Source organism: Eleginops maclovinus, chromosome 7, assembly GCF_036324505.1.
Source record: "Eleginops maclovinus isolate JMC-PN-2008 ecotype Puerto Natales chromosome 7, JC_Emac_rtc_rv5, whole genome shotgun sequence".
NCBI classification, from domain to species: domain Eukaryota; kingdom Metazoa; phylum Chordata; class Actinopteri; order Perciformes; family Eleginopidae; genus Eleginops; species Eleginops maclovinus.
In genome coordinates, this window is record NC_086355.1 from 19,691,650 (window position 1) to 19,711,265 (window position 19,616).

The following is a 19,616-nucleotide window of genomic DNA, read 5'->3' on the forward strand; positions in this document are numbered from 1 at the left end:
TGGTTGCCTGGAAAATAGCATTAACACAATTTAATGTGTCGTGAAAATAACCTGCTTAAACCTAAGCTGAACTTAATTAGCGGGAGTCACCAACAACACCAAGATAATGGGGCTTAATCCTACAGGAATTACAGCATGCACACACACACACACACACACACACACACACACACACATATTGACGCTCACACAAACAACCATCTAAACAATGACCTTATAAAGCTGCAAATCCCCTCATCACCTCGTGCGCACAAACACACACTTCCACTCATGATGCACTGAGGCAAACTTCCTGTGTGACCGTATATGGAGGCAGTTTCCTCTACAACACAGTTGCCAGGGTGACAGGGAGAAGTAGGGATAGACGAACACGGACAAGAAAGACTTGCTAGAAGACTTGCTGATTGCACGCTGATTCATCCTACTCTTGTAGAGAGACAGGATTCATAGAGATTAACCAATAAGTGTAAATGGACACACACACACACACACACACACACACACACACACACACACACACACACACACACACACACACACACACACACACACACACACACACACACACACACATATATCCTCCTGCTTTACCACAGCTGTTTAAATGTTGCCTTAGATACCACTCTTCACACACATTGAGCTACCTTGTTGATGATGTGCTGCTGCTGTTGGAACTGCTGTTTGTGTTTCTCCAGAAACTGCTGGTGTTGCTGTTGGACGACCAGCTGCTGCAGGGCCTGGGCCTGTCCACACTGCTGCTGGGGCAGGGGGGCCGACTGCGTCCTCCCAAGGGGTCGGTGGCCCCGCGCAAGTTTGGAGACAGAAGGCGACGGTAGTGTGAGGCCAGCCAGACCAACTGTGGTAAACAAAGAGTTGTCACAGGAGAATATTATTAACAGTTCTGTAATAAACTGAGTTTTATTTGTCTAATTGATTCCATTATTCACAATTATTTAACTTTTCTTTAAAGCTACAGTTGGAAACAATAATAAAAACTACTTAATTTTACTTAAGTTGTCACCTTATATTGAGAATACTGCTTGAGACTGATAATCTTAAAAAAAATCATGTTCTTTTATGTCCTCCCAATGACATTTGTAAGACTCACTGCGTCTTAATGGAAACAACCAATCGGAGCCATGTCTCTTACAGTGTCCGCCACCGCTCATGAACACCGATTAAACTGTCAAACTAGGCAGCACTGATCAAATGTGAATCAATGTGCTGTTCCTGAATTGCCTTCTTTTTTAGTGTGTCCAGAAATATATGTATGTATTTTGTATATAGAAACTGTTTCTATTAAATACATTAATTAGGTAATAATAAATAGAGCTGACTGAAGCAGCAAAATCCAAGCAGATTGACGATAATAAGCCCTTGGAAAACATTTCACAGGCATGAATTGATATCAATTTGGACAAAAATGAGTCGCTGGTCAATAAAGAATGATCTATTTTGTTAAAGGAAGAGTATTATTTTAAGTTCAGTAGTTACATTTCAATAGACACAAGATACCACAAAACAAAGACCTACAATTAAGATTCTGAAAACCACCGGACAAAATCAAACACTTACAACAAACAACAACCCTGACAAACTCATTTAGAGTATCTCTTAACACATGAGAACATGAAGAAGTTTGAAGTTACTACTACAAGTATTCATTATTCAGATTAAGTCCCAACACCCCTCATAATTGTTACCACAGAGTGTATATCATTTTAGCTTAATAACAAAAACAGGACACCAGCCACTGATGAAGTAAAGAACACAAATGTTGCGGTGGATACTGACCCATTGGATTGTGGCTCTGCTCCAGCAGCACCATGTGTTGGAGGAGGGGGTTGTGACCAGCCGTGCCCCCTCCGGCCCCCTCCCTGTCCAGAGCCGAGGATGCCAAGTAGGAGGGCAGGTGGGCAGTGGGCAGGAATGGAGGGGTCAGACCAATGCTTTGCTGTAACGTAGGCAGTGCCAGACGACTGTCACCATCTTGGTGTCCTGACACCACCTACAAGGAGAGAAAGAGAGAATGAGACACATGGAGGGAGAAGCAAAGACCAGGCAAACACAGAGAGGCAGATGGACGGAGACAAAGAAGGGTCAAATGAGACAGAATGGGAGTGAGATGGAGAAAGAGAGGCAAACATGTGAGGCACCTTCATGCCAGAAACAGTTGAAACGATCTGTTTCGCAAACTAAACATTCTTTTGTGAAGTGATTAATTCTACAGAAGCCCTGAGACACGAGTGAGAAGCAGTATATTCTGGTGATGTGTTTTTCTTTATCTGGTCTGAATTGTATTCTATTACGACTTTATTGAAGGTGAAAAGTGTTTGTTGTTGTAGGTCTCATTTCAGCCATAAGAGGCTAAAAAATATGTATGTATACAACAAACATTTACAATATGTTAACCTTTTAAATCAGTGGTTCTTAAACTTTTTGTCTGACGACCCCACAAAAAAAACTGGAGAGGTTTGGTGACCCCACTTTCCCAAAAGTGTGTAAGTGTGACGTCACGTTTCCGTAGCAACCGATTTTTTGTTCCAATCCAAACAAATTAACAATGTATGACGATTATTTTATGGAAAAGGAACGATTTTGTGTGAATTAATTTACGAGTTTGCGTCTCCAATGATTTGAGTGATAGTCATACATTTTGAAAGAAACAGCAATGCCATCTGCAGTTTGGTTGTTTGGGGGCGGGCTGTAAATCGCGTTGCCAGGACAACGTTATGCATTGCAAACCCATGGTAACGACTGTCAATCAAGCAAAAACAAATAGGCAATGTGTAAGAAAAGGCCTGGGCGGCAACAATTTATTAACGCAAACAAGAACTGGAACAAACAAAGCAATGAAACAAATGTCCAAATCAAACGGGAGTCAAGAGTCAACAGAGAGTGTGTATGATTGGAACGATCTCACTTCCTCTTATACGGACGCCATGTCAATGAGAAGGATGGGCCTGCTTCCGCGAGCATAGCAGGTCAATTCGGGGATCGATGCTGCTCACAGCAACACGAAGATTCTCCTCCATGCTGTTGAGACGACATCTGTATTTGTTCTTTATGTAGGCCAGGGACGAAAATGTCTTTTCGCACAGATAGGTTGATCCAAACGGCGTGAGGATGTCCATGGCAGCCTTGGACAACCCGGGGTATTCCTGCACAACTGACAGCCAGAATTCATCTAGAGTTTTTGAGGCAAACGACGCCTGCAATGTGCGGTCGCTGGACAGCTCAATCAGCGCATCCTCGAGCTCAGATGGCAGGTTGTTTGAGGAGCAGTTGGTGAATGGTTGTCGTACCCAGTCAAAAGGCTCTACATTCTCCGTGAGGAAATACTTATTGAATTTGTCGAGGAGACTACGAAGATGACAGGTTATTGACTCTTTCAATGAATTGGCATTCATGTCACTCTCCAAAAAGTCGTGCAGCTCCGAGAACATTTCAAAGTCCCCACTCTCTGCACGGGCTGCCCAACGCTGCAATTTTTTTGTGAAAGCATTCACTTTGTCTGAGAGGGTCAGGATGTTTGTGCTGGGGCCTTGTAGTGACAGGTTGAGACTATTTAATTTGTCAAATATGCACGCCAGGTATGCAAGACGTGATAACCATCTCGAGTCAGTGAGATGGTCTGCAAGAGGGGAATGCACGTCTGAGAGGAAGGTGCGCACCTCGCTTCGCAACTCGAACAGGCGTGTAAGAACTTTGCCCCGTGAAAGCCACCTTACCTCTGAATGAAAAAGAAGGGATTCATGTGCAGACCCCATTTCCTGGCAGAGAAGGGCGAAGAGTCGTGAATTTAAAGGGCGCGATTTGATCGAATTCACTATTTGGATTGCTGTTTGAAGAACATTGTTAAGCTCGGGTTCAAGTGTCTTGGATGCCAGGGCCTCCCTATGGATAATGCAGTGTGTGAACTTGACATGTGGTGCAACGCTAAGGACCTTGGCTTTCAGCCCTTTGTGTTTTCCCATCATAGCCCCGGCACCGTCAGTGCATATGCTTATGCATTTATCCCAATCCAGGCCTGTCTCCTCCATCCAACCATTAAGACAGTTAAAAATGTCTCCACCAGTACATCTTCCTTCCATCGGAGAGCAGCACAGCATGTCCTCATGCAGTTTCCCGTCATGACTGTAGCGAATGAAAACCATTAAATGGGCTACATTAGTCAAGTCAGTAGACTCGTCTAACTGCAAAGAAAACCGGCTGTTTTTCACTCTCTCGATGAGCTGGCATTTCATATCATTAGCGATGTCGTTAATGCGTTTGGACATGGTATCATTGGAGAGGGGAATCTGTTTAAGCACACTTGCGATCTTTTCACCATGCATTGCTGTGGTCATCGCAATTGCTGCAGGAAGGATGAGGCTTTCAGCAATTGTGTGTGGCTTTTGTGCTTTGGCTACAAGGTGGGCCACTTTGTATGACGCTGCCAAGGCTTTGGTGGGCACAGTAGCTTGGCTATGCACAACGGTCTTTTGCCCATGCAGCGCAGCTTCTTTTCGTAAAAAAAATGTCATGGGCTTCTGAGCATCATCTGGATGTCGGCTTTCGAGATGTCGTCTCATTTTTGTGGGCTTTAAACTTTCATGTGCCAGAACATCGCCGCAAATAACACACTGTGGGTGGTCGAGCTCATGTTTTACCTGGCACGTGAATCCATATTTAAGAAATTCTTTCAGGTATCGGCGACGCCTCGTTGGTGGGTCTTTTTTATTCTCACCACCGGCCAAACTTGTCCCATCTGAGGATCGCGGAGGAGTAGGTGCACAACTGGAGGTAGATGGCACTTCTGAGCTCAAATCATTGTTTTTTAGCAGCCACCTGTCCATTTTTGATGAAAGTTATAACTAGGCTAGTGGCTAAAAAAGTGGCTAGTATCACAAACGTGGCTAGTAACGTGGCGAGTTAACTATGACGTATTGTAAAAAAACCGGGAAGAAATTGAGTTTGAACAGTGGGCGCAGATTGTTACATTGTTTCTATCATAGGACCAATAAACGATTCGAAACGCCATTTAAAGCTGGGCAACTTTTTTTTTTCTCTCTCTCTCTCCCTCTTAACAGCGTGTAGGAATGAGAAAAAGGCAGATTTTCATTGTATTGACATTTTATTTTTCGTTGTTTCACCAGGTGTTATAACAGCTAATTTCCGACTGAAGTAACAAATAATTTTGCGACCCCACGGAAGTTTTTGCCGACCCCGTTTGGGGTCGCGACCCCTAGTTTAAGAATCACTGTTTTAAATAATAATACTTGATGATCATTTTTGGCATATTTTATTTTGTCAGGATCGTTTTTCAAAGCATTTGTTGTTGTAGTACACATTTTAGCCAAAAGGGGCAACATCATGATAGTTTTATACACCAAACACCTGCTAAAACTTTTTATATTCTGTGCTATGTGAGTATTGTTTTGTGCATTGATTATACTCACAGAGCTAGCAGGCAGTCCCAGGGTGATGTTGGGCAGAGAAGGGGAGGTGTAGAGCGAGAGATGGCTTACTGAACCATCCCGTGCTGCCAACCTCTGAAGCAGGGAGACCTGAACACACACAACCACACAGCATTACAGCAAATGATAAGAGTATTTGTACACACAAAAACATTGAGTCCTCCATTAAAAAAGACAGACATAGCCAATTTCTTTGGGGATTCGTCTGGTCAAACTGTCTGGCCCATTCAAACAGACACCAAAAGACAAACACATGCACACACTGGCAGTGATGTTGGTTACCTCTCCTGGGCTGCTGGAGATGGTGACCCCGTTCTCGTTGGGGATGTTACTGGAGCTGTTGTTGGGGGAGCTGGGACCTGAGCCGGGTGCACTGTTGCATGCAGACTCTGGAGCACACAGCACAAAAAATAAGATTTTTTCTAAAATCCTGGACATTAAAAAGCTGAGGTTTCAGAGATGAAATAGGAATATGTTATTCTTGGTCTTGTTTTTAATAGCCTTTTGGTGTATTTATACTACTTACATCCAATACTTCCCTAAAATGAATCATGACAGTGTTTATCTTCATTTATATGACACTTTTTGGAATGAATAAGCCATCAAAGATCCAAATTCTGAAATTCAGTCATTGATGTTCCGAATATTGGCAATAATGGTGATATTTAAACCCTTTATTCATCAGATCAGATTTGCAACAGACGGAATCCAGCAACTAGAATGCTTACCGGCCATGTCTAGGGAACGCTTCTTGGCAGTAGTGATGGGACCGTCCTTCCTTCGGAGCAATGGGCTGCTGCGGCGCTCTGTCACTTTCTGCTTTAGCCGGGAACGAAGCTTGAGGTTGGGCTCAGAAGCTGACAGGAAAAAGAGATGGATGATTAATTTCATAGGTGAAGACGTGTCCGTACAGGGTAGGACAAAAAGAAGTTGGGTCATTCTTTACCTCCATAACAACAATATGTTTTTCAGTTCGTTTTTTGGGTTTGTTTGTCAGCACGAATATGGAAGAAAACTAAAAAGCTTGCCCTATTTACAAAAAGTTGATGAAGCATTGGCTAAGGAAGAATCAATTAGATTTTGGAGCATATCAGAATCATGGGGCTGATACAAGCATTATCTTTCACGTATAAATTCACCTACCAAGGTTTTCCCCTCCTAGTTGAAGGCCAGCCGGTTGACGGCCAACTGACAGCCAATCCCCCTCTAAATCCCAGACTCTGATAGTCAGCCACCCTCCTCCTGTTTTCTGACTGTGCCCGTCTAGATTCCAGTGTTACAGCCTATTAATTCATTTTCAGGTTTCATTTTTATATAACACTTCCGTCACAAAAACAAGGACATCTGCGAGAGATTTCTCTTTAGCAAAGGACCTGCTGCCTAGGACCCAGGAGGGACCTATGGATACTGGTCCAACTAAGTCTCCAGTATCCATGTTATATATGAAATACTTTTACTAAGAAAAAAACGTCAATATATGTTTAGTCATAGTGTAGCTTAACCCATGCCGTGTTACACATTTGTAGCTACTAACTAAGCAGAGCTAAGCAATAGCAGGGTTACATTTTACATTCCTAACTGGGCCACCCGTTCTAAACATATGAATGTGTTACACCCAAAATTAGCCCTGTAAATGTGTAAATTACAGATTCTCTCTAAAGTGTCGCTCCGGGCACTCAGCTTCGTGGTAGGTTGCTGTGGCCCTACAAGTGGGAGCTTGTTCAGCGGCATGTAGTGGAGCTAACAAGCTCGTCCCTATAGGCCACACTGTATGTGTTGGCCGACAGATCCGTGAGCTGAGGTTAGTCATCATCCAGTGACAGTGGGAAACGCAGCGACAAGAGTGGACGCAGCCAACTGGCAGTTTTCTTGACCTCACGCTCTGCCAGTGAACACTGCTTGTTTCCAGACACTTTCAATTACTGCCACTGCCTGTTGTCATGTGTGTTTGTATGCATATGTGTGTGCCTGGTTGTATTTTTCTGGAAGCTGTGCATCCTTTTTTGGATTTGCAGTGGAGCTGTTGGCCACAAACGGGTAGAATAGAGAAGAGCCAAACATTCAGTATACTCTGGGAATCTGGTCAGGTCAGGGATACGACATGACCTTTTTTGGACAATCTTGCTTTAGTGTCCCTCTGCCAGATTACCCCAGACACGGGCTGCTTTATTCCCTCCTCCGCTGGCTTCCTTCCGTTCAATTAGATGAGGAATGGATGGTTAACCAACAGTTGACCCAATGCTCATCCCACGAGTTTGTATCAAAAAGAACACGCTACGTTAACCTCAGAGAAGGAGCTGGCATTTTTGAGTAGAGAGGAGGGGAAGCAATTGATTCTTCATTGTGTCCTGAAGTGATTTATTGTTAGTCTTATCCAGTCTTATAAACCCTTCATGTAACCTTGAACGCTAATCAAGGTAGGATGAAGCTAGAGTTTTATTCTACTTCAAGCAGTCTGTACACCTCCTGGCTGGTAGGGATAAGATGACCTATTGTGAATTCATATCGCTAAGTACTTTTTCAAATGCACTTTTCATTTTGAGGGGAACATCCTGTTGAACTCATCAAACTCGATTATTTAAAAAAGACATTCTTAAGTGCGAAGGGCACTCATCCAAAGTCTTTGTGAAGAGGAGGTGGAGAGGGTCAGGATAAAATGCTAAGCAATAGGGCATTGCAGTTTAATTTGAGTCTATCGCATTGGGAATTATAGTACTGTAGCAAAATCATTCAGTGTTTAATTTAACTTTAATTGACGCATGCACATCTTGTGATTGTTGGCATTTGCTGAAATTAGTGGTTAGTTGTGAACCCAATAGTTCGACATAATTTGGATGTGTGCCCTTTATGATGACAAAAAAAACATCCTGATACATCCCTAGACCTTACTATGCTTATTCCATTCAGATGTTGGTTTTGGAATTTCCACCATGGAAGGTTCTAAATGATAAACAAACATTTGCTAAGCTTGAAAATGTTGCCCTGGTTTGACAGGAATCATTGTTAGCCTTCACTGTGAAGACAGTGGTGCTGCAAAGGTGACAAAAACTGTGGTCGATCTGGTGGGAAGCCAGAGGAGGCACAATAAGGCACACCACAATAATGAAATAGAGGAAGGGGGGGGGGGGTCAAGGTTGTGTTTGTGTGTCCTGAGTCATTAAGAAATGGATAGTCAAAAGGAGGAGTGGATAAATGGAAGGTTAGAGGGAGGTTAGGAGGACATTAAAGGAAGGAGGGTGTGTGTGTTTGCTGGGTACTGGTCGCCATGGGGTGTTCGCCTCAGGACGCAGTGACTTTGAAGGGTGTTAGTGCCGACTGGGCAAAAGCACACCAGTGTGCACACGTGCGAACACACTCGCTGCAGAGGGCCCAGACTGGTTTTACTGCTGAGGCTAGCGTTTTACTGCAGCCCTTACTCCCTCCTTCTACTCCATCTATTCTCCTCCCCTCTCTCACTGCCTTTAAATCCCCACTCCTGTCTTTCCCCTGGCATAGCTCCCCATTCCCTTCACTGCGGAGCCTCTCTGGAGTTACTTTTTTATTATGCATTCTAGTAGGAACCATTGGTGAAGGTGAACAACCCGCCTTATCCACTTACACTGACAGCCCAGAAAATTGCAATTCTAAACAGCATTAACCAAAAAATGTTCAACTTCCTGCCACATTCTGACACTAACTTTGGGTGGGTTTGAAAACTTGGAGCACTTTTAGTATCTGCCACTTGAATATTCAGAGCAGGGTGGCTAAACGTACTCTGGGCTCTTCCTCTGAGTAGATAGAGCAGAAAGTTACCTTTTTGGCCAAAATGATAACAGAAATTACCTAAAGCTTACATTTCCTAAAACTCCTAATGTTAGCTACAGCATACATTTTCTAGTCAATGTTTATAGGCATATTGTGGAAGGCTATCACATTGCGTCATTATCACCTGTTATGATGTTATCTGTAGATTTTATTTCCTGTAATTAATCTCAACCGTCCGTTAAAGAGGAATACAATGCTCTGATTTGAAGCAACAACACTCATTTTAGTGAAGGGCATCCCCTCTTGTCAGGCAACAGCAACATGCCATGCATTGCTAAATTGGCTTTTGAGGCAATTAAATTAAATAACACACAAGACTCCTGAATCCAAGGTAGCATTGTGTATTTATTTTATTTTCTACGTTGGATTCCTAAAATGACCTGTGGCCTGAAATCATTCGTTCAACTACAAAGAGCCATTCCACTAAGGTTGATTTACCTCTACATGTTATCTCATATTTCAAATATCCGCTCAAGAGGTTCAAAGCTTCTCTCTGATCCACTCTCACACTTTAAAACTATAAAGTGAAGTCCCTACTGCTACCCGTCTTATGACATATCAATACCAGATTAAACGTCTCTGTAAGTAGTGCTTAATATTTCAACCGGGAGTGGAGGAGGAAGCTGGTTCTCTGATACAAACATATTGATCAGTCACTCATCTGTTTTGACAGATGGGATTCCCGGGCTTCATGCTGGGGGAAGCCGTGCTGCTCTTCCAAGTAAGGGCAGAATGGGAAGGAGATTTATGGAAATCAATAGAGTAGATTGCCGAAACTCATCAGTGGAGCTTCCCAGAAATATCACGTTGATGATACATTAGATAGATAGGTTAGATGGATATAGGTAGACGGATGTATAAAGGGGCGGCTGAGATCAGGAGGAAGCACGGGAGTCCACCAATCAAAAACGTCTGTTCGGATGGCACAGCCAATGGATTGTTGGTGTTCATGTCTCCTGATGAGCAGGTAGCACCTTGTATGAAAGTTTCTGCCTTTGTTTTAAGTGTGAATGTTGACTATGTTGTGAAAGCGCTTTGAGTGGTTGATATAACATTAAATGCAGTTTACTTACCGTGTACCAAAAGATAGATAGTAAGACTGAGACATACGTTTGTTTGTTAATCTGTTTACACCTACCTAGATGATTGGTTAAACAGGGTGTTGTGATTAACATTTTTAATTCCCAGTTATTTCTGAAAGACATTGGTCCTTGAGTTCAGAAAACAAATGTAAGGTTATGTTTTTGATTTGGTTTATTTGTCTGTTTGTCATCCTGAATAAGGAAAAAATTGATAGGTCTTTGAGATTAACCCTAACCCTAACTTGGAGGAAGGGTGTAGCATTGACCAAAGAGGAACCCAATACATTTTGGAGAAGATGTAAATCAAAGGGCAGATACACACATAATTATTCTCCTTCTTTAACATTGCAAGACAGGATATTAGAGGTCTGATATGAGGTCTGTGCTCTCCAATTGTACTTCCAGGTGATTGTAGTGGCAAACTAGTGTGAAGTCAGAACTTGGTTTGAGGTGAGATGAATACAATAACTGGCCTTTACCAGTGAATGTGGTTTTGTTCAATACCTGAAAGCACGTATATCCCATCACTAAGTCCAAAATCGGAGGTGGTTCAAGTGGAAGGCGTGTTTGGTGTTGGAGGAAAACAAGGAGGAAGTTGTCTCCCACGACATTAGAGGAGATAAATCTAATCTTGGTATGCAGGTTTAAAAGTATGGTGCAAAGGAGACAACTGTCTAAACGCAAAGATGGTGTGGTGTTTCTTGAGTCTGATGCAGATCCTTCTGCTCTAGATCAAATGAAGAACATGGAAGTGCTATATTGTACACGGATATCCTGCAGGGTCTAAATGTTCAGTGTGTAATGGGAATGTGTGTATGTGACAGTTTGTGAAAGAGTAAGGGACAAAAGGGGTCAGCATGACAATTCTGCTTCTGTGATGAAGGCCTAACAGACTTCCTGCCTCAGCATTCAAAGTGGCCCTCTGTGTTCTCCATTATCACAGAGCCTCTTACACTTGGACAATGAACCCCTGTTGTAAAATACTGTATGTGCGCCTGGTCTCGCCTGTGATCGTACATTTAGAATTTACACGCATAAATTAGAAACTGGGTCACCACAGGCAAAAACGTCATGTGTGACAGCTCCGATCGTCACGGCGGCGCACAACTGTGCTAACCACTGTCACTCACTTCCTTTTGAACACAGTTCATCTCTGTCTGCGTGTCTAATCTGATCTGCAGAATGGCTGCTCACTGTTGACACAACAGTTCCTCAACAGCCGGGCAGAATGCGTGCACATGTCAGAATTCCCTCTCTGTCTCTCGACTGACATAAAAAAGAAGAACACTGCATTTGAATTTTAATCTCAATCAAGAGGTTTTTTTTCTTTATCTTTGGTTTTGAAACTGAAAAATCAAAGAATACATGGAATAAAACCTTTAACTCTATTTCTTGATATATGCACAATGATAAGCAGTGCTGTAATGCTTTGTGCTTTGTTGTACTTGGTGGTAACTGTAAAATGTGTGAGTATTTCTCAGCACCACCGACACCCAAAGTAATTCCTGATTTACATTCAAGTGTCCATGAAAGTGAATCTTGCCGTCTGACGATGTGTGGCAGGATAAATCCTTCCTGCCTCCAACTCAGGGCAGGTGTGCAGGAGTGCAGAGAACACAGAGCTCGGCCTCCAGCTGTGAAAGCAGGCAGCGATACTGCCAAGGCAGCTGCTGACGCTAAGTGAACAATGACAGCCTGGCCGTACTTGACTTGGACAGAAGGACAGAGAAATAACAGTGTGATGCATCCAAAAGGCAAGAACTTGTTGGCTTTTATGGGCTTTCTAGGACACTTTGCAGAGTAATCATGGGTCATTTTGTAAAATGGTTTGATGTAGAATATAACGTCTGTGATTGAGTGTGCTTGATGTGTTAATATCAAAAACAGGAGCCAACTGGTTCTGAAACATTTGTCTTTTTACCAGAAATTCAAAACCTCACCATGGAGCAAATTGCTTAATAGAAGTAGGAAAGTCATAACAATTTCCACAGCCATTAACTGTAAGACCTTAGAACCAGAAATTAAGTTTGTAGATATTTTAGGACTGTTTCTTGGCTGTAACAAATCCGCTTCTTGCCTGACAGCTGGTCCTGGCAAAGAAATAGTCCGTCAAACAACCCTTGTAAAAAATGTTCTGATTGTCATTGATACTTTTTTCTTTTATGGCTGTTTTTCAATTAGAAAATACAGATATAATGTGTGAGGTGAGCTTTAAGGGTGCTAGCAGGTTGATTTGTTACCTTTGGACAGAGCCAGGCTAAATGTTTTTTGCTGCTTCCCGTCTTTATGCTGAGCTATTATATCATATTTTTCACTATTTTAGGGCTTCCCTTTAATCCTCCAGTGGCTGACTCCTGGTTCATGTGCCGGACTCTGAAACCCAAAAAGCCATTTCAATTGCTAATGCAGGGGAAATGAAGATTATGACTCTCCTCTAGACATGCAGTGGGTGGCTGGTTTTAAGAAATGGAGAAATATGGATTTAAGAAAGTAAAAAATAACACAGAAAAAAAGAAAAGAAAACCGTGGCACCATTGTGTACCTGTTTTGCGGAGAGGGAAGTCGTCTTTTGAGTCATATGTGCCCAGCATTGGGTGGGTGTACGCTGACAATGCGGTTTGGGGAGGAGAGCTCTGGTCCAAAGAGCTGTGCTGGGTTTTTCTATAAAAAAAAACAAAAAAAAACTTATTGAATAAATCAGTATATATGTGTGCTTTCCAGGCTGTACTTTACCTGATTTGCCATTTAGACATACACAAAAGGTGTTCCAGCTCCTTCCACAAGGTCACCATGTTAAAAGAGAGTGCACAACAATGTGGGCGGAATGGAGAAAGAGACAAAGAGCAGAGAGAAGGGACAGAGGCCAGGTTTCTTCTGAGAGGCAGGTAAAAAATAAACATAGAAGGGAAAGGTTTCAGGAGAGGAAAGGTTGGGTTTGAAGAGGGAAGTACATGTATGGAGGGACAAACTGGTAGAGAAATGGAGAGATGGTGACAGTGATGGAAAACTGTTTCTCTCGCAGATGACCGAGTTGTTTTATCCTCTCCTGCCTTGGCAGAAGTATTTGAGTGCTTAAAGCCTCTTTATATTTAATACGCATGAGAGGTACCATTGTCTTTTCTCTCAACCCACTTCAAACACACACACACACACACACACACACACACACACACACACACACACACACACACACACACACACACACACACACACACACACACACACACACACACACACACACACACACACACACACACACACACACACACACACACACACACACACACACACACACACACACACACACACACACACACACCTCAACGAGAGCCAGCTGTCAATCACTGACTAAAACACATGGAAGGGGAAAGCAACCTCTTTCTTTTAACAGTGTCTTGGCGAAGATATGATGTCCTTTGTTGTGACTTTTTTATTCTTGATATTTTCTCAGTTTGACATTTTTTCTATCTTAAATAAGAATGCCAACAACTAAAAAGCTTCATAAATAAATCAACAAAATAAAACTGGCTGATATTTAAAAGATTGGCAATGAAAGGTTTCAACTGGGTAGAATTTTCGCTTTTAAACCCAGAAAAGGAATAATCATGAGGTCTATGGACAAAAAAAGAACAGGAGCTTGTCAATCATTTTCAATAATGAAACAACAACAGCTTTTTGAACGTTAAAGCATGGAGACATGTCACAGTAGAGGCATAATGTACAAATATAAACCTGAAAATTAGCATAATATGTCCTCTTTCAGGTTGTTAGACATGATGAGTGGATATAGGTTGAGGGCTAAGACAACAATTCTCCATTCAGAACCAGTCACAATCCCAAGTCATGGGTGTTTCCGTGGTGGGGGGGCTTTGACACTTACCCATACCAAAAGCGCGGGTCTCCAGGCATACAGTGGTTTAGGCTGCGCTGAGCAAGGGCTTTCTTCTTGTTAAGGACAAACTCCTGAAGTCGCATCTTCACCTCTGTACTAGCGACTGCACCTGAGAGGAAACACAGAAAGACATCGGCAACTCAGTTATCAAAGGGAAGTACCCTTATTTTATTTATCACCTCATAAAAAAAAAACATTTGAGTATTACATTTCTCGAGACATTGGTGCCTTTGTATCCAATCTGGAATAATAACGTAAAGATCATAACAACATCCATCCATATTTGGAAAGATAGTGAAGTTTGTAGCTGCATGCAGAAGTCTTCACTGAAGTCCACAGAGATGTGTGACTGTGACTGCTTTGAAGAAGTTTCAATCAGCTCGCGGTCCCTCCCCAATTACCACCCTCATTTCACGGCAACAAACAAATTGCCAAGGGAGGGAGATGTGAAAGCGAAACAGAGAGGAAAAGTGAGTGTAATAAAAGGAGGCGAAATAAGAGGTGTTTTGAGAATACATGTGTGTTTTTCTTTGAGCGTGACTGAGGGAGGAATAACAGGGGATGTGTCAGGCTTGAGAGAGAAAGTGGTAAATATAGTATGTGTACGCGACAACTGCTAATATATGCTCTCTGAATCATGTTGCAGCTGGAAGTGCTGACATCTCAATATGTCCGCTTTGCCACTGGAGGAAATTGGCTTTTATGAGACTGCCTTCCATGCAATTTATTGCAGTACTTAACAAAGCTTCCTCTGTTTACAACCCAATGCTCTTTCCATGGACGTCAAACTGCGGGCTCACTTTGCAAAGCACAGAATGGTTGAGGAGAAGAGCTTCACTGGCAGGAAATAATTGTGGTCGGTATACCATTAAGTATATTTAAATGGATTTCTGCTGTCCCCCCAAAAAAAATACCAGTGCATTTTAAAGCCATTATATCACAATAAAACACTGTTTATTGACTTAATAAGTGCACTTGAGTAACTAGAAAATATATTTTATAGCATGGATGTGAACTTTATAACTTCTATAATGAGATTAGGAGGAGTTAAATCTCCATTTAAAGCCATTTTACAAGTCCTTTATTAAGTGGATACATCTACTTCGTAACACATTTGGGAGGACAAGTTGATTTAAATGGCACATTTCCACAACTAGTCAACAGAACATAGCGATACGTCTTTAATGTAGCCTTCTTCAGTATGTATGTAGTAAAAAAAGACAATTATAGGAGAAAGAAAATTCAACTGACTGGACACAGCTTGAACATCGGCTACATTAATTAGGTACTGCCTGAAATGTTAAGGATTTTGTCACGGCTAATTATTTGAACATTAATATTCTGTCAGTCAAAGTGAGAGCACTATGCAGCAGGATCAGTGGGACTCCTGACTATCAGTGCTAGCAAATGCTAAAGTTAAATAACAGAGAATGGCCTTGGTTTAAGAGGCTTTAGTTCTATTGGTCATGATCGCTCTCACACAATCAAATATTCACTGAGGTCTGGGGTTGAGGAAATAATTAGCTGGTTTGTGTAAAGGAGTCTGGCAATCCGACAGCAAGTTTTTCTCACTTTTTGTAGACATATCACAGTCTCATTGCTTAAATAAGTCCTCATTTAATAACTTTTGTTATCTTGATACTCTTTTCGGGACTTCTTTTAACTCTCAAGGGGTTGTCTCGTAATTCATGTGCCTGACGTTGAAGCACAATGAGCTATTTTGTTCCCTGAAACAAAATGATACTAAGAAAACAGAATAAACTCTAAAAACGAGGGCCTGTGTGCCACTTGAACTTCTTGCTCGACTCGTGTCTTCTTGGCCCTCTTGTTCTGATCTTCCCTGCGGTAAGTGTGCGAGGTCAGGCTGCTCTGACAGGGACAGGTGCTGTGACAGAGAGGCCAAGTCTCTGTGACACCTGCTGTTATAATATAAGCACAGTTACAGCAGATGTTGGCAGCATTCAGGAGATGGAAAGGAATTTTATAATGGCGACAAACGCTGCTTTATTTCCAGCTTGAACCCAAAAAATTGAAAAAAAAGTCACAACTGGTTACTTTACTATTGATTCTGTTAAACTTCCTCTTGGTAAATTAGTGGTGTTAGCCAACTCATAACCTTTTCATTCCATTGTAGTTACATTTTCAGATTCAGTTACTTACTTTCCTGTCCCCTCTCCTTGTTTTTCAGCTGAAGGAGTTTGTGTTCCCGCTGCTTCTTCTCAATCTCCTGCTCGTGACGCTGCTGCTCCATCTTCCTCTGGTGCTCCAGCAGCTCCTGTTGGTGCTTGAGGGCCAGGAGGTCCTGTTGGTGCTGGTGGAGAGAGACACAAGACTATAGAAGGGGAAAAAGTACAAGGAGACAGAGAAGATGGGTAAAGGACTCTACAGAGGAAGAGCAAAGTTACCTTAACTGGAAGACATTGGGCCTCATGCAGAAAGCGATTAACAAAACCTTATTATTGTTTAACTTATCCATGATTTGTTTGTACCTGTTTAGTGCTCATTGATTTCTGGGATTTACCAATGTTTTTTGGTTTTTGCTCTTTTAAAAAAGCGCTGGGGTTAATTCAAGATACAATACAAGAACAGGTTGAACATAAAAAAACACAATGGTCACATAATCAGGTGTGGATTCATTTATGTTTAAGAGTCGTTATAAAGAATGGATTCAGAGTTATTTGTAAAATATAGTGTAGGAATATGATTTGGTCCACTCATACCAATATGATATGATAACCTGGAGTATGATAATGCGACTGTAATCCCACTGCTGGAATTTGGAGAGGAGTTTGTTTAAAGAGGCTTTTTTGTCTTTTCCCTTTTTCATAGCGTGTTGTATAGGTTTTTGTGCAGGTAAATGGTCTGCAAAGGCTAAAATCACAGAATTTCTCTCCCACACACTACCCCCCTGCCTGAAACGCCTCCATTGGACTCCTTTGTTTACTTCGGTAACATGGTGACATCACTATGTAACATTCGCGCTTCTATTGGCTAGTGCTCCGACGCATTGTACATGATAGGGAGTTAGAGAGTCAGACAGCTAACCAATCACAGCCTTTTTGAACATGAAAGCATGGAAACATGTCAAAGGAGAGGCAGAAATACAAATATGAACCTACAAATGGGCTTCATGGGGCCCCTTTGACAGCGCCTCACTATACTGACTAAGTTCTCTTTCTTCGTTATGCCCTCTTTTTGTTGGCATCCCTCCAATTATTGGGCATGTGCACGAGTATTTGCACACAGCACAACTTATTTAGTGTTTGACGGGTGATACCTATGCTCAATAAAAGCAATTAACCGAACGCCTATAAATTAAGATCGATATGGATTTTGGATTGTTAAGAACATTTAGTGGATCATGACATCATGAAATTTGAGAAGTTTACGAGTGTTGCTGCATGAGACCCAAGGTTTAAACAAGGTGTGGCCACAGCCTAGTGTAAATAAGCAGCGATTTGAGAGCTAGCTAATGTAAAGGACACAATATCAGCAAGCCAAGAGTAATATGCTAAATGCTAACAAGGTGACTAAAGAATAAACATCAGAGTTATTTCCAAACCCGATTGATCATACTCATTGGCTGACTCTGTGGGTTTGGCAACACCAAGAGAGGCTTTTTAGCAAAGTGAGTCACTTACAAATTTCACACACGCAAGGGGGCGAAGGTTCCCATGGGGATGACTAAGCAGTAAAATACTTCCACCCCTTGAGTTACACTCACGTCACTTAAAATACACATGCATCCTCCTGTCCTTTAGAATTTCTGCTCAGTAGAGTCCTGCAGTAGTTTTAGCAGAGGAAGTCTCCCTCCTCGAACACTCACCTGGATATGTTCCTGCAGCTGGACTTCATGTTGGCGCGATAGCTGCTCATGCTGCCTCTGGAACTCAGCGATCAGGATCTGTCTCTGGAGCTGCTGCTTGTGTTTGAGCGTCACCAGTTCCTGCTGCAGCTGCTGCTCCTGGTGGTCTGTAGAACGAACATTTTTAAGACATTAGAGAGGGAGTTGTTGTCTTTACCTCCATTTCTGTCATTGCAGTTAGCTTCTTCCGTTTAGGTTTCCTTAATTCTTCATCGTTAATTAGGTTTTAACTGGGAGCCAAGTTATCAATAGAGGTCTTCTGACCTCCTAAATCAGTGGACAAGGTCATTAAATCCAATTAACCACCTAAATGAAAGCAGTTTTATGTGAACAAAATTAGTGTTTCTCCATCGTTGCTAGGCAGAAGTTCAGGAGGGGCAGCAAATGCTCAGTGTGTTTCTCTGATAACTAAAGATCCAGACGTTCAGGACATTTTTTACCACAAGTTGAATTATCCACAGTGGTTTTCTCCTCCTCGACCCGTGTTTAGTACTGGTTAAAACACTAAAAAGGTAAAGTTTCTCCAACCTTGCTATGCAAAGCTAACGTTTGCATAGCTTGTTGACAACTTATGTTCCAGATTGCAATGACTATATACAGTTAAAAACGGTATTGATCTAAACATTTCTTTGGTAAAAATGTGACTTTGTGAATTTGAGAAAAAAGTACATTTATGACAACTTCTGGCAACCAACCACAATCCTCACTCATGTACATGAAAGAGGACCAAATAGCTCTCAACGTCCACCATCTTGGCTATGTAACAAAAGTGATGCAACAAGCAGCGATAGCGTCGGTCAGCACAGCACAATACAAACTAAAGTTAATGTTTAAGTTAATATTTAATACATGTTCAACACCATGTTGTTGGAAAAAAGCCACTGTTAGCGATAACGTTGCAACCTAACTTGCTAACAGCGGCAAGTCACTTTTTGGGGAGGGCACAGCAGCCGTGTGCAATTTAAGACAAGACTATGGTAGAAACTGCGCACTGCGAAAGTGTTCAAAGACAAGTATCCAAATCAAGATACCGCAAAACAGGGACATTGACTTCAGTTACAGAGGTTTGTAGGTGTGAAACATTTCACATTTTATAGCTATAAATAGCCAGATACAACTTTTAGTCACAAGACATGACAGTCCGACATAGTCCCCACTTACTGATGACTGGCCCGCGACCTGGCTCTGAGGACGTGGGACACGCTGTGGAGATGGGTGCTGTAGGATGGGGCTGGGGAACCAGGCCGAAAGAGGGCTGCTGGTGGTGGTGGTGGTGTTGGTGGTGGTGGTGGGGGTGGTGGTGGTCCACTACGCGCAGATCCATGGGAAGGATGGTTGAGGAGGTGGGGGGCACCTGCATGGGCAGTGATGCCGAACTCACGTCCACTATACGAGGTAAGAAAACAAGCACATAAAGATGGAGTTTGTTAAGAACATGAAGCAAATAACTCTGTAAGATATGTAAATAGGAAACACACATTTTGACCCCTACAGCAGAATTTATCTCTGAGGGC

At 42.2% G+C, this 19,616-nt stretch overlaps 1 protein-coding gene across 6 annotated transcripts in view; it reads right to left on the reverse strand.

Moving 5' to 3' along the window:
• Positions 1-19,616, reverse strand: part of hdac4 (histone deacetylase 4) — a 141,688-nt gene that overhangs the window by 46,296 nt on the left and 75,776 nt on the right. For 4 of the 6 annotated variants that reach the window (XM_063887548.1, XM_063887547.1, XM_063887552.1 and 1 more), the window contains 10 exons: positions 19,264-19,488; positions 18,064-18,209; positions 16,398-16,569; positions 14,226-14,346; positions 12,888-13,006; positions 6,188-6,316; positions 5,742-5,848; positions 5,442-5,549; positions 1,795-2,008; positions 645-856 (listed from right to left, as the gene is read on the reverse strand). In XM_063887548.1, the coding sequence (XP_063743618.1) occupies positions 645-856; positions 1,795-2,008; positions 5,442-5,549; positions 5,742-5,848; positions 6,188-6,316; positions 12,888-13,006; positions 14,226-14,346; positions 16,398-16,569; positions 18,064-18,209; positions 19,264-19,488 (1,553 nt within the window). The remainder of the gene's footprint in view (positions 1-644; positions 857-1,794; positions 2,009-5,441; positions 5,550-5,741; positions 5,849-6,187; positions 6,317-12,887; positions 13,007-14,225; positions 14,347-16,397; positions 16,570-18,063; positions 18,210-19,263; positions 19,489-19,616) is intronic. The other 2 variants (XM_063887550.1, XM_063887549.1) reach the window with 1 other exon arrangement.